At 44.3% G+C, this 22,168-nt stretch overlaps 1 protein-coding gene across 2 annotated transcripts in view; it reads left to right on the forward strand.

Moving 5' to 3' along the window:
* Window positions 1–22,168, forward strand: part of LOC119971825 (outer dense fiber protein 3-like) — a 52,977-nt gene that overhangs the window by 25,726 nt on the left and 5,083 nt on the right. For both annotated transcript variants that reach the window (XM_038808021.1, XM_038808022.1), the window contains exons 3-6: window positions 9,605–9,808; window positions 10,811–10,912; window positions 11,148–11,269; window positions 21,415–21,555. In XM_038808021.1, coding sequence (XP_038663949.1) covers window positions 9,605–9,808; window positions 10,811–10,912; window positions 11,148–11,269; window positions 21,415–21,555 — 569 coding nt within the window. The remainder of the gene's footprint in view (window positions 1–9,604; window positions 9,809–10,810; window positions 10,913–11,147; window positions 11,270–21,414; window positions 21,556–22,168) is intronic.

Consider the following 22,168-nt stretch of genomic DNA (forward strand, 5'->3'; position numbering starts at 1 on the left):
TCAGCACGTCCCTAACTGCAAATAATACCAATGGAATTCCTTTATCTCAATCCTCTGGATAATCCTGACTATAGGCCCTCAACATGGTTTTTAAAGTAGGAGCCACTCTTCCAAAGCTTCTTGCAATTCGGGATGATAGGTGGTTGATTTAAATTGCTTTACCCCAAATCTATCCATACCTTCCCTTGAACTTGATCCAGGATTTGATTGGATTTCTCTTGGGAGTCCACATCTGGTTAAAAAAAAACGATGACCTCTTTAGCAGCCCTCTGAGGTGTAACACTTATCCCACAACAGACACCAGAAACAACAATTAAATGAATGACCAGGTCTCCTGTTTATAGGTGCTGTTATAAAAATTGTGTTGGACCGGAGGGAGACGTCCCCTGTCCTCCTTCAAAGAATTCCACAGAACCTTTTACCTCCATCTGAGAGGCCAGATGGGGCCTTGGTTCAACATCTCATTCAACGGTGCATACTCCCTCAGTACTGCCTCCCTGAGGCAGTGCTATCTGAGCATTGCCCCTCTGTCAGGGCAGCAATCCTTCAGCTCATTCACCAACATGCGGTATTAGCTCAGTACTGCCCCTCTCAGTGCAGCTTTCCCTCGGTACTGCCCATCTGAGAATGCAATGCTCCCTCGTAAAGTAAAAAAAACTCACCACTATTCTTAGAATTCCCCCTATACCAAAAAGGGTGAATAAGACATTCTAAATGGTGAACAGGAATTCTCACTCCCTGACTCCTATGCAGACTTAGGTGGGTGCTATTTGGGTAAATCTATATTTTCAAGTTATCCCCCGGTATAACCCATATCTTGATAGAAGAATTTTATCTCCTTACTACTTAGTAGCATTGATCCTGGGTCCAGCGTTGCTAAGTAAGTAAAGAAGACTTTGTAATAACCACTGTTTCAGGTTAAAACGTAAGTTATTTTATTATTATATATGTATTTTTTTTTAGAAGGTGTAATCACTGTCTTTACAGAAAAGTAAAAAGACCTTGCTTCTGGATTCTCCTGGTTGGTTGAAAAGACCTTCAGGTCTACCTTGACGATCTCTCTTCTTTAGCTTTTGGTCTTCCTCAGATGGATTCGCTGTTCCGCTCGGTTTCTGTGCTCTATCCTTCCCATGACCAAGGGCAGCTATGAGAGCTGACTCTGCTGGCTGTCCCCCAAGGGTTTATATTCTCCTTCTAGCAGTTATTAAGTTTATATGACATTGTCATAAAGTAACTTTATTTTACTCGATTGTACAAGGTACCTTTAATCTGAATTATTTCTAACACGACTATGTATTCAAGTTGAGCATGACTTTAACTCATCGAACTCTGATTACATGTTTTCCCTTGTGATGTTCAAAAGTGCTTTGATCCTAGAGGGGTGTTACATCTGGCTCCTGTCACTTCTAAAGTTGCTTTATTACCAAATAGTGCCCTTAGCTTGTCAGAACTCTGACTCCGATTTGGGGTTAATGTGTGTTCTCCAGCTTCCCATATTCAACTGGTGTCAGCAGGATTTCACACCTAAACATTTGTCACCCAATTTAACTGAAGATCCTAGCAATTCTTTTTTAGCTGCTTACTAAAATAATTAACTTCATAGAAGATGCAAAATATTGATTTTTTTCCCCCATATAACTAAAAGTTCAATCTGCAGTGACTTAAAAGACATGCATCAGTTTTACAGTTTGAATAGTCACAAGCTGTTTTCTTAACGTGTGTTTGATAATGGCTATCTGCATTCCAAAAACCTTCTTTTGCAGCTTCTGTTAACCCTTCGTGGGATTTTTCCCTACATTTTCTCATGTACCCTTAGGTCAGGTTTTGCCAGACTTCCATGTTTCAAATGACATATTTTTCCATTTTTACTTTTACACCCAGTCTTGACATTTGAAACATAACATCTTTCGGTCAATTATCCCCCATCCAATTGTACTGACTAACATATATCCCCGATCTTTGTCATTGGTATGTACATGTCGTAATTTTAAATTGTGCACCAAAATCAATTGTAAATTTATCCATATCTCAGACTAGTGTCAATAGACTCTTTTTTTGTTCTTTCCTCAAGTCCAATCATGAACCATAGCTGTAGCTGCTCAGGAACGTAACACAATGGCTATATCCATGTGTTCCACTACCTCCAAAGCATTTTACTTCCTTGGGGTAGCAGCATCGTAGAAGCTTCCTAGTGTCCTTAGAAACAGCACACAACTCAGTCCATCAGTAACCGAAAAGGTCTTTTGTCCATCACCGACTGTCTAGTGTCCCGTTTCTTCGTCATCCTAATTGCTTTCTGTTTCTTATCGGAATGGTAAATTATGATATTATGTACTATCCACTGATTCCCTTGCTTCATCAATTTAAAAGGTTCAATTGATCCTGCTTCTATTCCTGACTTCCTCACATTGATATCTAACATTGTTCTGAAGAATGTACGTCTGCCAGCCCTGGTTTACATGAGATAATAACTTACTGCCAAATTTCCTTCAAATCCCCTTCTTCTGTTATAATTTCCCTTACCACATGAAGTGTATATTTGCCATTATAACAATTGCAACATAATAAGTCAACAGTAGTCGCAGAATCACCCCTAGGACATCAGTAGGCACATTTAATACATTCAACGTTTGGGGGTACAACCCAATTGAATCCTCTTTCGTCACATCGAACCATCACTTTGTCTTCTTCCAAATAAATTCTCCCTGTTGTTAAATACACAGTCAAAAAAAAAAGTCTTATCTTAACACATTGCTCATTACCTAACCACACAAATAGTTTGTGTGTTACAACTTTACATATTTTCAGCAGTTATCACAATTTCAACACTAAAAGATAAAGTACAATATCAACACATCCCTTCGTGGCTCTATCCGAGTGCTTTATGAGCCAGCACGTGGGACCAATAGTTATTACATACAAAATATGGCGTGTTAACAACAATATTATTTGTGATGTTGCGTGCAGTTAAATCAAGAAAACACACTAAACCACCACTATTGTACTTTGTTTATTTATCCCATGTTTACCCCCTCTATTAAAACATGCACACAGTTTAGAAAATTCCTCACCCTTGGTGTTTGCTGATCAAGTTCTTGAACGGCACACATATCCCCATTATCATACATACATAACAGTCCCTTAGAATGTACATGACATTTATTCCTTAATAACTATTACAGCTCTCCAATGCAATATTGTTTGCTGCATTGGTTACAATTTTCCCGCCGTGGCATCAAGCTGCAAAATGTTTTAAAAACTATTGTCATTTAGCATGTGGGGGTTCCTCGTCAGTCGCTGCTGTCGGCTGAGACCCATAATAACTCCACAGCATAGTACATACCCCATGGAGACCGCAGATCATCTATCAGTTGATGTCCAGGACACATGCCCAGTTAGAGATGTGTGACCGAAGGTTTCACTTCTCAGTAATAATTTGATATTTTGATTTGTTTCTAACCCATAAAGTTTTACTCCGTGCTCTGTCATTTAATTCTCTCAAATATGTAGCCAATTGTATCATTTTTCGTTCTTTCCGTTGAGTAATTTTATTGCAACATTTGCAACATAAACTTTGACTTAATTTTAAAATTCCCAATTTCCAGAGTGTGGTAATATGACTAGGAATATTACGGTACCTTGGAAGCGAGCTGCTATTGGTGCAGAAGACTCGCTGCCCATTGGCCCGGGTAAGTCATGTGCCTCTCTGTAAATTGGCTGGGGAAGTCATGTGCCTCTCAGCCGATTGGCTGAGAGTTAGGTAGATCCTCTTACGAGGCGGGGTATAAGAACCCGTACTGTCCGGCAGCCGGCCTTTCTTCTGTACGTCTGCTGCCGGGCACACATCGTTTGGATCTCACCCTCGATCATGTCCAATTGATGGTGCATCACAGAGCAATACAGCGACTATTACTCCTACTTGTGGTTTTGTTTCGTAACGCATTTCCTGTGTTAACTTGCCCTTTCTCGGGGTCCCATTGAGTACCATTAATTTTCCCCGAATATGGTCTAAAAATCTTTAATTTATCTGATAAGTTTAGTACGTATCACAGGCTGCTTGTAAGTGCTCCCCACATTTTAACTCATCTAGCCTACTCCTAGCTTTTTCCCTTCCTTCTACAAACTTGATCCTTATTTATTTTCTGGACTGTAGTCCTCTTTCTTCATACGAACAAGTATGTCTCTATTATTTTTTCCATCTGAAAAATCAAATGAACAGGTCAAGGGTGGAGAGGGCCCTATTCTTTAATTTGTATTTTCTATTTTTGTTTGGATACTCCTGAAGTGCCCTCAGCAGGACTTCCAGATTTCCTTTGCCTTCTTTCCTTTTTCTTTTTTAACTGGTTTGTTTTGCTTGTCATTTATGTACATTATACAATTAAGGCCTGTTAAACCTCCTCCTTCTGCCATTGCACCCCTGAGTGAGATTCAAAGAATCTCAAACTCGTCCTCTTTTGCTCACTCAGTGATCCAATCTGGTCGAAACCTTACCCTGATACATTTCGGGTATTGCTACTGCTTTTGCTTCAATTTCTTTATTTTTTTTATTATGACCGGATCTTTATGAAAGGTAAGTTCCGAACATGACATTTTAACTCTATCATCTGTCCTATCAATGTTGCTAACAGGTTTTAATTCACTGTCTTCCCACCAATTGGGCCATGTGTTTAGTTGTGATACAATTTCTTTTGCTCCAGACACCGTGCTTCTCTAATTCAACTGTATGTTCACCCAGAATCTGAACGATCTTGTCTTTACATTTTACAGCTTCACTGATCACTTTGCCTGTGGTTTTAGTTGGTAGCTTCACCCAAAAATCCTCTGGGTTATCTATTGGTTTTAATATCTTACTTTCTCTTGCATCTATTTTTTAAAAATCTTTCCCTGCCATCAGATTCTCATTTCCTGATACTGCAAGTAATTCTCCTAATCTAATTTCTGGTCTAATATCTTTATTCCCTAAAGCTCCTTCTACCATATATTTAACATTCTAAACATAATTTTCCCTGCTCCTGACTTTCTTGTGAATCATCGGGCACTAGGACCCTGGTGGAGCTGTGCCGTGTCAATTTCAACACATTTGATTTCAAAGTAATTTCTTGCACACAGCTCTGACTGCTCCCCAGTTAACTGCTTTGTGTGTTTATGCTAAGACTAATTTAGTTCTGAGCATACTGATTTACTACCTCATAATACTGATCACATTTCTGCCTGCCATTTATAACTTCTAATTGATGTGGAACTCGGTTTTGCAAAATACAACAGTTTAAAACTACAAACACTGAAGGAAATTGACAAATCCTTATCAAACACACACTCATTTATCCACTGAGATCTTGGATCTCTATTCTGTAGGGTTTTAGGTACTCTTAACAAAAATTGTGACCTCTCCGTTCTGATAACTCTCTCTTATCCAGGAGTTTTTTTGCCTCTGTTAATTTCTTCCACTCTTGTTTCATTGCTTCATCTCTCTTCAGAGCAAGAGGTTTACCCTAATTGCCATATTTTGGATTTCTAATTTCTGTTCCTGGTTGTCCCTTTCAGCTGCACTCTAAAATTAAGGATAAATACCCTTTCTGGGCCCTATCCAAGGGTACCAAGGCACTATCTTCCTGTTTTAGCTAAGGGTCGATTGGTTATTGGTCTCTAAAAGTTTCTAGGCATCCCTATTTCTCTAGGCTTTCCCTCACAATCTGCCTGACTCGAAGAAAAATTTATTTTCTGGCCTCCTTTTACCAGTGATGGATGCAAAATTTGTAGTGCTGTCACCAAGATGTCTTGCAGACGTTTTCTCAGGGTCAGTATCTTCTAGTCTACTGATTTTCACACCCAACCTTAGTTTTATGTCCCCACCTGATCCACAGAATTTCATACCTAAACATTTATCACCCAATTCAACTGAAGATGCTAGCAATTCTTTTTTAGCTGCTTACTAAAATAATTAACTTCAAAGAAGGTGCGAAATATTGTTTTTTCCCAAATAACTAAAAGTTCAATCTGCTGTGACATACATCAGTTTTACAGCTTGAATGGTAGCAAGCTGTTTTCTTAACGCCTGTTTGATAAAGGCTGCATTTCAAAAACTTATTTTGCAGCTGCTGTTAACCTTTTGTGGGATTTCGCCCGACATTTTCTCATGTACCCTTAGGTCAGGTTTTGCCATGTTTCAAATGACATATTTTCCCATTTTTACTTTTATATTCCCGACTGCCCCCGACCATGCAATGCTCCATCAGTACTGCTTTGCTAACAGAGCAGCGCTCCCTCAGTACTGTCCCTCCTGAGAGTGCAGCATCCCCTCAGTACTGTCCCTCCTGGGAGTGCAGCATCCCCTCAGTACTGTCCCTCCTGAGAGTGCAGCACTCCCTCAACAATGTCCCTCCAGAGAGTGCAGCACTCCCTCAACAATGTCCCTCCAGAGAGAGTGCAGCACTCCCTCAACAATGTCCCTCCAGAGAGAGAAGCACTCCCTCAACAATGTCCCTCCAGAGAGAGAAGCACTGCCTCAACAATGCCCCTCCTGAGAGACCAACACTCCCTCAGTACTGTCCTTCCTGAGAGTGCAGCACTCCCTGAATACTGTCCTTCCTGAGGGTGTAGCTCTCCCTCAACAATGTCTCCCCGAGAGAGAAGCACTGCCTCAGTTCTGCCCTTCCTGAGATTGCAGCGCTCCCGCAGAACTGTCCCTCCTGAGAAGGCAGAGCACCCTCAACACTGCCTTCCCAAGAATGCAGAACTCCTTCTGTACTCCACCCAGAGAGTGCAGCTCTCCCTGAATATTGCCCTTCCTGAGAATGCAGAGCTCCATCAGTACTGCCCCCGAGAGCGCAGCGCTCCCTCAATACTGCCCTTCCCAAGAGTGCAAAGCTTCCTCAGTTCTACCCCTCCTGATTGCAGCGCTCCCTGAATACTGCCCCTCCTGAGAGGGCAGCGCTCCCTCAGCACTGTACCTTCTGAGAGGGCAATACTCCCTCAGCATTGCCCCGCCTGAGAGGGCAGCGCTCCCTCAGCCCTGTACCTTCTGAGAGGGCAATACTCCCTCAGCATTGCCCCGCCTGAAAGTGCAGCGCTCCCTCAACACTGTACATTCTGAGAGGGCAATACTCCCTCAGCATTGCCCCTCCTGAGAGTGCAGCGCTCCCTCAGCACTGTACCTTCTGAGAGGGCAATACTCCCTCAGCATTGCCCCGCCTGAGGGCAGCGCTCGCTCAGCACTGCCCTTCCTAACCACAGATTTGAGCCAGGGAAGTTGGATGGAAGTTTTCGGAAACGGGAAGAGAAAGGGATTAAAACGCTAAAAGATTTGTTTCTTAGGGGTCGGTTTGCAGGATTGAGGGAGCTGGAAGCGAAGTATGGGCTGGAGCAGGGAGAAATGTTTAGATACAGGCAGGTTCGAGATTTTGCCAGGAAGAAGATACAGAGCTTCCGGGAGGAACCGGCCTCCACATTGCTGGAGGAGGTGCTGGCGACAGGCGGACTGGAGAAGGGGGTAGTGTCAGCGGTGTACGGAGCTATTTTGGAAGAGGATAAGGCACCACTGGAAGGGATCGAAACAAAGTGGGAGGAAGAGTTGGGAGAGGATATGGAAGAGCGGTTCTGGTGTGAGGTGCTCCAGTGAGTAAGGTGGGGGGGGGGGGGGGGGGGGGGGGTGGCAGGGTGAGGAGAGAAATATTTTTATACAGGGAGTTGTTATGATTTGGAATGCATTGCCTGAATGGGTGGTGGAAGCAGATTCAAGAGTAACGTCGGAAACAAAATTGGATAAATACCTGACAAGGAGAAAACTACAGGATGATGAGGAAGGAGCAGAGTGGAGAGGAGGGTGCTGTCAAAGATCCAGAACAGACATAACAAGCCAAATGCCTCCTTCTGATCTGTATGATTCCACAGGTAGAGTTTTTCTAATTGAGAGGATGGCTCAGTGACGAAGCCAAATTCATGCAGTCGCCAGCATGGCTGCCAGGACACCTTCAAAGGTGTTCCCGTCTTCAGCCAAGTAACGTTTGGCAGGCAGGGCAGCTGGTCAACAACAGGTGGCAGGCACAGAAAATTCCAGCATGCCAAAGGAAGGTGCCATATTTAAAGTGCAGTTGGCAGCCTTTATATAAGTTGCACACACAGAGGACATTGGGAGGGGTACCGACAAGGGAGGTTGAGCCGGAATAGCAAGAGTCAGAGGAAGGGTGACTCCAAAGTGTAATTATGTCTATTTGGAGATGCTTCTGCAGGGGGGCTAGGGAATGGAGATGGATTCTGTTCCCAGAGGACAGGATAAGAAGGTCAATGAGCCTCATGAAAGAGGCATGGCTGGAGGTTGCCCAAGAAAGTCAGCAGCCATGCAACCTGAATTTGACCTCAGCGTCAGGGTTTCTTCTCAATTTGAAAAATCCTGCCCATTGAGCAGAGTAAGCATAGTAAGAAATAAGAACATCTTGGGATGGAGGGTACAATTATTAATATTAAACATTGGAAGGTTTGACAGTAAAAATTCTAAATGTTTTCCCCTTTTTATCTACTGTCTAGTGTTAAATTATTATATTCTGGTATAGCATCACTCTTGTGTGCTCGTCTCTCTTTTCACTTACCCATAGTCATTATTATTCATTAATATGAGACCCTCCTATGACTCTGTTTAGAGGAAAAACACACCACGTTTAGTGCCACCAATGTTCAACGCAGATAAAGATTGACCTGCTTTGGACACCATGAAGTAGTCTGGAGTATATTAACAGCAAGTCTTTATTAACATAAATATACAATAGAAAGTACAGATATGGAGCTGACTCCATTCTAGGTCTTACCCAACTATGTCCATCTCTCGGCTGGCTTTGGCTCCGCATTAGGTGTTTTCTTATATCACTGTGTGGGTGATACTGTACTCAGTCCCACACTAACCCTCTGTGCACCAGACCCTTCTACTACAAATTTAGCACCTACCCCTTGCCCTGCCAATGGTGGAGGTGGATGTGATGTGGGCAGATGCATCTTCAGGCAGAAAACTGAATAAGATTCATTTATTTGGAACTTCACAGATTATGATTATGTGCAAGAGTGAAAAATGGATGCTAGCAAATCAGCAGTCCCTTTTATATGTCTCCATTTTTATCATTGACTTCAATGGGAATAAAATCCAACTGACACTCGCAAATGTTAACACACTCGTGAATAAATCCACCATGTCACTGTAACGGTTAAGAGATCCATTGATCCACAATGTTTTGTAACATAGAGCAGAATGATAATTGAGAAGTGGATCAGAAACCGCTCTCAGTCTCCAGGCCACTGCAACCAGCTTGTTCATACAACCCCCTTCCCTCTACCTCCATGCTCTTCATTCTGCCTATTCCCCACTGCTCTTCACTCCACCTCCCATCTCCTCTCCACCACTTTGCCTCTTCACTCTTCCCCATCCAACCTTCAATCTGCCTCTCTACCTCTTCCTCTATGTCCCAATCTTCACTCTGCCTCTCCACCTCTTCCTCTTTGTCACAATCTTCACTCTGCCTCGTCACCTCTTCACCCTATCTTGTCTTTTCTCTCCGCCTCTTCACTCCAGCTCTCTGCCCCCAGCAGCCCGTCTCTGATACTATCAATATTTATCCAGGTTTCGTCCAGCATGATGCGACCAAGTACAAGTCTCCAGCTTACAGCTTTGGAGTGACGCATGCCAGATTCACCGTGGACAGCTCACCAGGCCCAGCCTACCTCATCCCGTCACTACTCACTAGGAAAGGCAAAGGCGGGACGCCAGCTTACTCCCTCTATGGCAGACCAAAGGATATCAATCCATTCCAGACCCCGGGTCCAGGTAACCCTACACCAGGAGTGAAGTATGAATACGATGACATTGCAGGATTTACAAAATTTGAAAATAATTGATAGTACAGAGTGATTGATAAGGCCAGTGTGGGCAGAAGGTGAGAAAGAGTTTCCAGTACACTAAAACAGCTGAATGTTTCATTAATATTTAATTTTAAGTACTTTTATTTCATAATTAATACATTATCATAACAAATGTAAAGTGATGCTTAATTTCAAGATAAAACAAACCAAACAGCACACATCACCGAAATGTATCTCAATAAATCACATTCTACCATCTAACTCCCCCTTTCACAGACATTGTATCCCATCCAACTTCCCATCCCCTCCCTTTTTTAAAATAAATTTACAGTACCCAATTCATTCATTTTTTTCCAATTAAGGGCCAATTTGGCGTGGCCAATCCATCTACCCTACACATCTTTGGGTTGTGGAGGCGAAACCCAGGCAAACACGGGGAGAATCTGCAAACTCCACACGGATAGTGACCCAGAGCCGGGATCGAACCTGGGACCTCGGCACCGTGAGGCAGCAGTGCTAACCACTGCGCCATCGTGCTGTTCCCCCATCCCCTCACACACACACACACACACAACGCCACCCAACCTTTCACTCACACAGACACGCTTTGCCCATCCAACACACCCTTTCAAAGAAACTGTCCCCTATCCAACACCCCACCCTTTCACAGACAGACTGTATCCCATCTGACTCCCTCTCATTATAATACGGTGCTGACTGCCTCTCTCTGCCCCTGGCCGCAGTTCGGCCTGATTCCAGCCATACCGATGGAACAATAATTCACTTGTGGAGAGACACAGCCAATGCTGCACATTACCAAGGAGTGTCCCCCTCCACAGAGTAAATGGCAGGCTAATCACCTTAAACACCACAAATGAGCTTGGCTTCAGGAAGTTGAATTTGCTAAATAATAACTAATGGAATGATACTTTTGACAGGCGTTAAATGTTGTCATGTCTCTGTACAGGTGCCTATTCCCCGGAGAAGGCCGGGAAGTCAGCCTTCAGTGCGGCTCCTTCATTTTCCATTGCAGGGAGGACAAAAGGCTTCAGGACTGACCGGTCACCAGGTGTGGTCACTTTATTTGTCCTGTTACCATTAGCGGGACTAGGTTTAGTCACTCAGGGGTGTAGCTTCTCACAGGACTAACACCTGTTTGCATACAATTGTCCTGGAAACAGATTAATTTGCTGGCCAGTTTTGTTAGATTTTATCATTTTGCCACAGCAGAATTTATTATTATTTAAATCCTTCTCCAGAGCAAATCCATCAATGAACAAGGTCTTAATTGTTTCTTCTTCCAGGTCCCGCGGCCTACCTACTGCCTTCCGTACTTGGTCCGAATGTTGTAAACAAATCGTCCTCTGCCAATTTCTCCCTCAGTGGACGAAATAAAATCGGCAGTTTCCACGAAGACTTCCAGAAGGTAACATCTCTTTACACCTGGTTCCGAGCAGCAATTTCACCTCGGCAACATCTGTTACTATCTGGTGTCAGAGTCTTGGCATGCCAGCAGCAATCTCAGCTCTATAATTCCCAAAGCAACTTGCAGCACTGCAGACCCACGCGTGGTTTGGGGGAACCACCATATACACCAAATAATTCCTCCCTCATTTGTTTATAAGTTTATCAAAGGAATTATAAGATATGGGGCAAAGACATGTATATGGAGTTAGGGTATAGATCAGTCATGATCTCAGTGAATGACAAAACAGGCTCGATGGGCCGAATGGCCTCTTCCTGTTCATGTGTTCCCGGATGTGTTTGTCACTGGCAAGGCCGGCACACGGTTGAGGGCAGCACGGTAGCATTGTGGATAGCACAATCGCTTCACAGCTCCAGGGTCCCAGGTTCGATTCCGGCTTGGGTCACTGTCTGTGCGGAGTCTGCACATCCTTCCCGTGTGTGCGTTGGTTTCCTCCGGGTGCTCCGGTTTCCTCCTACAGTCCAAAGATGTGCAGGTTAGGTGGATTGGCCATGATAAATTGCCCTTAGTGTTCAAAATTGCCCTTAGTGTTGGGTGGGGTTACTGGGTTATGGGGATAGGGTGGAGGTGTTGACCTTGGGTAGGGTGTTCTTTCCAAGAGCCGGTGCAGACACGATGGGTCGAATGGCCTCTTTCTGCACTGTAAATTCTATGATCTATACTTTTTATTTATTTAGAGTACCCAATTAATTTTTTCCAATTAAGGGGTAATTTGGCATGGCCAATCCACCTAACCTGCACATCTTTGGGTTGTGGGGGTGAAACCCACGCAGACACAGGGCGAATGTGTAAACTCCACACAGTTAGTGACTCAGAGCCGTGATCGAACCTGGGACCTCAACGCCATGAGGCAGCAGTGCTAACCACTGCACCACCGTGAAGGCCGGCACTCACTGCCCATCACTTGTTGCCCTCGAGAAGGTGGTGGTGAGTCGCTTTCTTGAGCCACTGCAGTCCCATGTGATGTAGGTACACCCACAGTGCTGTTAGGGATGGGATTTTTAGGATATTGGCCCAGTGAGTGTGAAGGAACAGTGTATCATCCCAAGTCAGGATTGTGCGGAGCTCAGAGGTGATGATATTCCCATCACATCACAACATACAGTTCAATCACGAGATAATGTTACGAGGTCCTGGTCTCCAAATGGTCGACATGGAGCCTGAAACATAGTCATCGATAAGCACTGGACAGAAAATATGAGAATGTTCTGAAACTGGAACTGAAAGAAAAAGTGGAGGATGTGTAACTTTGAAGATTGTTGCACACGGTGGATAGCGTTTTGGCATCACATAATGTGTTTTAATTTTGTGTCATTGTGTGACAGGGCACAGGTTCCACTCCAGTGCCTCAACACATGGTTAAGTTTCTGATGGGGTGTGTTTCAGTCTTCACCACAGAGAACGAGGCAAGCTGTCCCATTCTGTACAAGTCTCAGCATCCCATCCCATCCAAAGGTCACCATTCAGTCCTTTGCAGGACACTGAAGAGGTAAGGAAAGAGAAACACTGGCACAGACCAGCTAACTGACACCATTGGGTCACAGCTGTTACCTTACGGAAGGCTATGAGGAAGTCTTTAAGACCTATCAAACGGTATCAAACACTCCACAACAGGATTGGACCTCCGGTGGTGCAATGTGAGATGAAGACGCCCATGAGGTGGTTCCCATTGGAAACCTGGTCTTTTAACCCTTTTTCCTGGCACCACGGGTCTTTAATTTACCCCAAAGTCTTGAAAGTAACTGGGTAGAGTTCCCTCATCTGTGCAATGCCCTGGGGAGGCAAAGCCAGAAATGAATCAGCCTGAATTTTGATGGCAGCCTCAGACTCTGAAGCCTCCCACGGATCAACTGGAGGTAAGGTGGTGACGGCAGCTTCTTCCCCAGCCACTCAACTAATGGCAAAAGCAGTTAGCAAACTTTTGACAGTTGAGCACGAGAAATTTCAACAATGCTTGACTTTGGATGTTAAAAGGTCAATCGAGGAGGCCTCGGCCCCTATTTGTTCAGCTCTTGAGATCAGCAGCCAGACCGGCGAGGCACTAGGAGTCACAATCAAAGGCATGGAGACTACATTGTCTGACCATAGCAATAGGATCACCTCCTTAGAATCCGACTTTGCCACTGTGAACAGGGCATTAACATCCAAGCAGAACGACCTGGAAAACTGATCCAAAAGACAAAATGTTTGTCTTATGGGGTTGCCGGAGGGTTGAAGGCCACACCCCTACTCAGTACTTTCACAAAATGGTGCGTGAAAACGTACTTCCATCCCTCCCAGAATTAGACTGCGTCCACTGGCCGCTTCGACCCAAGCCTCGCTCTGGAGATCCTCCTTGTGCAGTATTCGCAAGGGTTCACAGCTTGAAGGTGCAAGAGAACATCGGGATTTAACATGAGAAGGCCACTCTATCAGATTACACCAGGACATGAGTGCAGACCAAGCCAAAAAAAGGGCAGCCTTTAACAAAGTGAAATATACCTTGTATAAGAATGGAGTCAACCCTCCGGATGATTTATCCAACCTACCTTCAGGTAACAGTCCGTGAAAAATACTCTTTTTTTTTTACTTACCGTAAAGTGCAGAAGCACAATTTCCACACTGTTTAATGTGATCGACGGCTCATTGTATGAGTGCATTCTTGATGACCATAGTTATTTTCAAGGGATTTCTACAGTCCACTTCTTACAATAATTTTCTTTCTTTTCATTGTAACCATTTGGCGTGACTTCCAGTCGCCCTCGTGGCGCTCTCAGTTAAATAAGTTTTTACTCCCCAGTTGGGAGTCTCCCTGCTAACAAGGTGTGTGACTTAACGCAGTGATATTAAAGGGTCTTCTGCAGTTCGGTTTTTAAAAGTGAGCTGAGAATTTGTGTTGAGTTCTGTTATTTGTAGGTTTGAGGTTAAGTTATTGTTTTCCACCGTTCCAATTGCTTGTGGGTGTGATTATACTCGACTGTGATGTTGTATTTGGGTTGGGGGGGGGGGGGGGGGGGGAAAGAGTGGGTGGGTTTTAGTTTGCTGACGGGACCTGCTGGTTTCTCTTGACTTGGCTCGGTGGTCATCTTGGGTTGGTCTTCTTGTTTTATCTTCTCATTGCCCCTTGTTTAACATCCATCCTTGGCAATGGTCGACTCTGGATTTGCATGGCAGTGGGAGACCTCCAATCCGACTGATTATCTGGAACATTCAGGTTGTTAAGGGCCCTGTAAAATGATGAAGAGCATTCGCACATCTAAAGTGCCTAAATTTGGATTTTGTTTGTGCAAGAAACCCATTTCCATATTAAAGATTAGACCAGGCTGGCAAAGGATGGGTTAGGCAAGTGTTTAATTGTTTTTAATAACAGGGCCAGGGGCACGGTGACTTTAATCAACAAAAGAGTCCAATCCCAGATTGTGGCTGACCCAAATGGTTGATATGTAATAGTATTCGGCTCCCTATTGAATACCCCAGTAGTTCTGGTCAACTAATTGGGTTGATACAAATTTGTCCCTAATTGGGATCTTATGAATTTCATCGAGTCTTTGTTATCTTTCCTCATCAACCTCGACACACACCATCTTATTTTAGTAAGAAGTCTTACAACACCAGGTTAAAGTCCAACAGGTTTGTTTCAAACACTTCTCATGTGTTTGAAACAAACCTGTTGGACTTTAACCTGGTGTTGTAAGACTTCTTACTGTGCTCACCCCACTCCAACGCTGGCATCTCCACATCATCTTATTTTAGGAGGTGACCTGAACTGTGTTCTGAACCCAAAATTGGATTGCTCAAAACTCATAATCATAGGAGCTGAAAACGAAGTGGGAGGGGGAACTGGGGGAACAGATCGAAGACGGGACATGGGCTGATGCCCTGGAGAGGGTTAATTCTTCCTCCTCGTGTGCGCGGCTTAGCCTCATCCAATTCAAGGTGCTGCACCGGGCCCACATGACTGGGACGAGGATGAGTAGGTTCTTTGGGGGTGAGGACAGGTGTGTCAGGTGCTCGGGGAGTCCAGCGAACCATGCCCATATGTTCTGGGCATGCCCGGCACTGGAGGAGTTCTGGAAGGGGGTGGCGAGGACGGTGTCGAGGGTGGTGGGATCCAGGGTCAAGCCAGGATGGGGACTTGCGATTTTTGGGGTTGGGGTGGAGCCGGGAGTGCAGGAGGCGAAAGAGGCCGGTGTGCTGGCCTTTGCGTCCCTAGTAGCCCGGCGAAGGATCTTGCTACAATGGAAGGATGCGAGGCCCCCAAGCGTGGAGACCTGGATCAATGACATGGCGGGTTTCATTAAGCTAGAGAAGGTCAAATTCGCCCTGAGAGGGTCGGTACAAGGGTTCTTTAGGCGGTGGCAGCCTTTTCTCGACTTTCTGGCTCAACGATAGGGTACGGGGACAGCAGCAGCAGCAACCCGGGGAGGGAAAAGGGGAGGGAAAAGGGGGGGGCCGACAATGACTATGTTTGTTTATTTAATTTTAATATTTTTTAAGTTCTTTTGTTGTTCATTAGGGTTGGGGGGGTGGGGGGATGTGATACATGCGCCGATACGGTCTGGGGGTGTCACAGTTATTATGGGTTATTTTGTTGCATTTCATTGTTTGTCGTTATGTTTTATATTTTCTGTAAAAAATTCCAATAAAAATTATATAAAAAAAAACTCATAATAATTTGTCCCATCGGGGGTGGCTAGTCTTCCTTCATGGTTCAGATTGGGGGTGGGGGGGGGGGGTGTAGGCCCCTGACATTTGACAGGGATTTCTCCATTTCTCCTTGTTCTCATGTTCACCATGTGTACTTTTGCATTGATCTTTAAATTCTAGATAGGGCTCTCCTCCCATCAGTTGTGACAGCTGTGTACTCTCTGACCACGCCCCACACTTTGTTGATCTGTTGCTGGAGTCTGGCCCCACACAATGGCCACCCTGGAGGTTAGATACTACTTTGCTGGCCACTAAAACCTTTTGGGAGCACCTGCCCACCTCTATTTACGACTACATTAAATACGTTCGACTCCATCTGCCCTTCCACACTGTGGAAGGGTAATAAGGCTGTTCTCAGAAGGGAAATTATTTCTCAAAGCGCACATGTGCTAAAGATGAAAAATTCAGAACAACAGTAGCTGGTGGACTCCATTTTAGACGTAGATCACCGGTTCTCACAACACACTGGAATTATATGCAAGCAGACAAAAGTTGCAGACCACCAATAAGGCCGTATGACTGCTACAGCGCTCCAGGGATACTTTCTACCAATACTGCCAATAGTCTTTCAGCACACCAACCTAAACACCAAGCAGCCTCCTGAGAAATCCCCCAGGTACTCAATCTGGCCAGCAACCTCATTTCCGCCCTTCTCCAGGTCAATGCGGCTTTTACATCCAACTACCGTGACCGGTATAGATCTGAGCCTCCCGCAGACAAGTTAATCATGGTTGATTTTCTGAAGAGCCTGTCCATCCCATCTATTGAAACAGTCAAGAGTTGCGAGTTGGGCTCACTGTTACGACCCAACAAGACTTTAAAATGCACTGGTCCTTTGCAGGCTGGTACGGCCTCTGGTGCTGCTGGCTTTCCAATCGAGTTTTATAAGAAATTCTCGAAATAACTTACACCCTTGCTGTTAGATATGTTCAATGACTCCCTATCCTGAGGTTCATTGCCTGCAACCCTTACTCAAGCCTCTACTTCATTGCTCCTAAGGACAATGACCCGACTAAGTGCAGTTCATACTGATCCACCCGGCTCTTAAACGCAGATGTTAAGCTACTTCCAAAAGTTCCGGTGCTCTGGTCGGAACCTTGCCTTCCAAGCATAATTTCAGAGGACCAAACAGGCTTTGTAAAGGGCCGCCAGTTATCAGCTAATATAGGTTGGCGTTTGAATGTTATACTTTTACCCTCTCCTGCACCCAGAGCCAGAGGTGATAGTATCTATAGACGCAGAAAAAGCATTTGACAGGGTAGAATGGGACTATGTTATGGGCCAGGGTTTAGAGAACCCCAAAGTGCATCATGAAGTTCACCTGACCCCCAACTTTTACTAGATTGTGGTATGGGGAGCACATGGCCCACTCTACAGGTGTGGTACAGCAGACATCTAACAGTAATTTTTAAAGCAAAACAATGTTTATTCTATGAACTCAAGTTAACCTTTTTAAAAACATACAGTGAACATCTTAGCAACCATCAATTCAAATACAACCCCCAAAGAATAAAACACTAAGTAATCCTTAAACATTCCTTTTAACATCCATAAGACATTTAAAAAATCTTTTCACAGAAGCATATGTTTAAATTCACTACTAAAAACAGTTATCACTCTGAATTCACCAAATGATCAAGAGATAGCCTTTACATGGCAGAGAGAACAGCATTATACCTTCTGTGGCTGACTGCAGCTCCAACACTGAAACAAAACCAAAGAAACACAGACACACCCAAGCTTTTTCTCAAAGTGAAACTAAAAGCTGACAGACAGTCCAGCTCCACCCACACTCTGACATCACTGCAGTAATAAACACTCATTTCTTAAAGGTACACCCACTACAGTTATTCTACAAAAGTACCCTTTTCTTAAAGGTACTCTCACATGACAACTATTTGTTTGAGATTCTTGGAAGATTTGGATTATGCCAAAAATATGTCTCATGGATCTGTTTGCTATGGCCAGCATTCACACAAATACTTTACATTCAGACTACTTCCCCTTGATTAGGGCACTAGGCAGGGCTGCCCACTCTCTCCACTTTTAAAGCTTCTCTCTATAGCCTTGATAGCTTCCAATCAATGGATGGGTATTATTCGGGAATAGCTAAACATTGGGTATCTCTTTATGCAGATGATCTACTTTTATAGATTACAGACCCAATTTCCTCCATCAATGAGATAATGAAGACACTTCACAGTTTGGGTCCTTCTCTGTCTATAAATGAAATCTTTTTTTTAAATTTTAGAGTACCCAATTATTTTTTCCAATTGAGGGTCAATTTACTGTGGCCAATCCACCTATCCTGCACATCTTTTGGGTTGTGGGGGTGAAACCCACGCAGACACGGGAAGAATGTGCAAACTCCTCACGGACAGTGACCCAGAGCTGGGGTTCGAACCTAGGTCCTCAGCACCGTAGGCAGAAATGCTAACCGCTGTGCCACCGTGCTGCCCTTATAAATGAAATCTAGGTAAGAGTGGATGTTTTCCGGTTCAATCCCCCTGGAAGACAAGCCCAATTAGGCACATTACCCTTTTGCCTCGAGTAAAAGTTTTCATTACTTGGAGGATCAGGATGGCCCACAATTGGATCTCACTCCACAAATTCCAGCCTGATCAACAATGTTTACAAAGATGGAACAACCTTCCTTTGTCTTTCGCTGGCACGATTCAAACAATAAAAATGAACAGACTCCCTAGATTTTTTTTTCAATGCCTCCCTATTTTCCTGCTCAAATCCTTTATTATCAATGTTAATAAATCAGCCTCCACCTTACAGGGGAGGACTCTATCCTGAGCTAGCCTGGCAGGGGATCTGTCTCATTCTCTCATCTGATCCCTCCCCAGCAAACAGGATGAGGGCGAAATGGGAGAGTGAACTGGGCCCCACATTCACAAGTGAGGTTTTGAGATAGGCCCTATACAGAGTCAACTCCATGTCCTCATGTCTCCGGTTGACCCTAATGCAATTCAAAGTGCTACGTGGGACAGACTGGACCATGGCAAGGGTGAGCGGGTTTTTCTCCAAATGTTGAAAACAGATGTGACCCCTGTTCGCTTACCGCTTCAGATCACAGACATATGTTTTGGTCCTGCCCGAGACTCACCAGCTTCTGGGCTTCCTTTTTTACACTATGTCTAATATTCTCTGATAAGAATTGCAGCCATGTCCGCTAGTGGCCTGATTTGGGGTTTCGGACTCTCTGGCAGTTTGTGTTATCACCTATGCCTCATTGATAGCCCGGAGGCGGATATTGTTTGTTTAGAGGTCTCCCGCTCTGCCTCGTGCTTTTGGCTGGTTAGGGGACTTAATGTCCTTTTTGCATTTGGAGAAAATTAAATTTACCTCCAGGGGTTTTGTTCAGAGATTCTACCTGTGATGGCAACCGTTTATGTCTTTTTTCAAAAATCTAGACACGGTCACCTGTAAGGGATTTTGGGTATAGAGTTTAAGTTATTTGCTTTTTTATTGTTTTGTTTGCATCATTGGTAAAATTTTCTTCAGAGTGGGGAGGGGATTGGTCGATAGTGTTAGGGATAGGTTTTACTTTTGCCAAACACTTAACTTCTATCTCTGGATTTTTCACAATTGTTTATGTTAATGGTTGTATAGAGCTGTTCTCCTGTCCTCCTCTGTATATATGCATGATGAGACATTTTTGCTAAGCTGTACCATTCCTATGCTTTTGTTACATAATTTGTTAAAATGGATAAACCTCTATTAAAATACTTTTAAAAAAAATGAGACATAATTAATTAATGACCTCTAAGAAAAAGGTAAGAGTGATCATAACATTATCTGGGGCAGCAGGGTAGCATGGTGGTTAGCATAAATGCTTCACAGCTCCAGGGTCCCAGGTTCGATTCCCGGCTGGGTCACTGTCTGAGTGGAGTCTGCACGTCCTCCCCCTGTGTGCGTGGGTTTCCTCCGGGTGCTCCGGTTTCCTCCCACAGTCCAAAGATGTGCGGGTTAGGTGGATTGGCCATGCTAAATTGCCCGTAGTGTCCTAATAAAAGTAAGGTTAAGGGGGGGGGGGGGTTGTTGGGTTACGGGTATAGTGTGGATACGTGGGTTTGAGTAGGGTGATCATGGCTTGGCACAACATTGAGGGCCGAAGGGCCTGTTCTGTGCTGTACTGTTCTATGTTCTATGTTCTATTATGGAATTTCACATTCCGTTTTGGGCTGATACATTTGGGTCTCAGACTAGTATCTTCAGCTTCAGTAAAGTCAATTACAGTGGTATGAAGACAGAGTTGGTTAAATTGGAATGGGAAATAAGTTAAAAGGTACAACAGTAGCGAAGCAGTGGCAGACATTTAATGAAATGTTTCATAACTCTCAGCAAAAAGATGTATTCCTTTGAGAAAGAAAGATGCTACGAGGATGCATCATCCATGGATAACTAAGGAAGTCAAGTATGGTATCAAATGGTAAATAAAGCTGTGCAATGCTGCAAAGATCAATGGTGGTCCCGAAGATTGGGAACATTTCAGAAACCAGCAAAGGATGACTAAAAAATAAAGGGGTGGAAATTGGAGAGGGAAGAAAAATACTAGCAAGAAATATAAAGATAGACAGTAAAGCTTCTATAAGTATATAGGAATGAAGAGATTAGCTAAAGTAAGAGGGTGAGACTGGTGAATTCATAGTGAAAATGGCAGAGATCTTGAATAAGTATTTTGGATCTGTCTGAGCCATCACTGACAAGAACTCACTTTCCAAAATTCTGGAATGATGAGTGGAGATATTGGTCTGTTTAAACCCAGACAGCAATTCTGTTCTGGGCCACGAGGGTGGTGGATTATCAACCAGTTCTCATGGGGAAACAGCCTTCTTTCTGAAAAGAATGAGTGCAACCCACAGAGCTACAACTGGCACCTTAAAAGGCAAAAAGCGTCTGTTTTTAAAGCAATTATTGAATTTTAGGATTGGCCTATTAAATAAAGCTGGTTGAATTGTATCTCTTGGTTATGGCAACATTCTTTCCAAATGCATTTGTTAATTGAGCATGGCTGGCATGACCAGCATTTATTGCCCACCCCTAACTAGTGAGCCACCTTCTGGAAAGTTGCAGTCCATGTAGTGTAGGTACACCACAATGCTGTTAGGGACACATTCTAGGATTTGACCCAGTGACAATGATGGAACAGCAATATAGTTCCATGTCAGGATAGTATGTGACTTGGAAGGAAACTTGCTGATGTTCCATGTTTCAAGTGCCCTTGTTCTTCTAGCTGATAGACGCCATGTATTACTGAAGGAGACTTGGGTGTGTTTCTGTAGTGCATCTTGTACACAATACAGACTGTTACCACTGGGAGTGAATGTCTCAGGTAGATAAGATGCTCTAAATAACTTTTAAAAATACTATTCTGATTTTATTTCCATCAGACTCCAGGACCCGGTGCATACAAGGTCACCAGTCCCAATACATACAAGTACAAACCTCCTCAGTACAGCATAATAGGCAGGAACCAGCTGCCGAGCGATTCAACAAAGAAACCAGGGCCTGGGAGCCACAGTCCAGAGAAGGTAATAAATATGAATTCCCCAGAATTGTCTGACCTATTCAGTGTCATGCTCATCCAAAACTCTTGATGTCTGTACCCTAACTTACACCAAATCCCATTCACCTATCAGCTCTGTGCTTGCTCACCTACATAGTTCAGATTGTACCTTAGCTCTGACTCCTTGTTTTCAAAACCCTCCATGGTCACTCCCATTCCCTATCTCTGTAACCTCCTCCAGCACCACAATCCTCTGGCCTCTGGTCATCTCTAATTTCAATCACTGCACCATTAGTCGTTGTGCCTAAGCTCTGGAATTCCTTCCCTAAACCTGCGCATCTCTCACGCCCCTCCTTTAACATGCTCCTTTAAATCTACCTGTCCTAATATCTCCTTGAGTGTCTTTGGGGCGAAATTCTCCGACCCTTCGCCCGGGGCCGCCGAAAATCCCGCCCCCGCCATGTCCAGAATTCTCCCACCCGCAAAAGGTCATCGTGCCACCAATCCGGCCGCCCGCCTCGGATAATGGCGGTGGCCAGCGGGAGGCTACGGGTTTCTGTGCTGCCGTTATTCTCCGGCCTGGATGGGCCGAAGTCCCGCCGACGTGGCCACGGGTCACGTCAGCGTTAATCACAACA

Source organism: Scyliorhinus canicula, chromosome 9, assembly GCF_902713615.1.
Source record: "Scyliorhinus canicula chromosome 9, sScyCan1.1, whole genome shotgun sequence".
Lineage (NCBI taxonomy): Eukaryota > Metazoa > Chordata > Chondrichthyes > Carcharhiniformes > Scyliorhinidae > Scyliorhinus > Scyliorhinus canicula.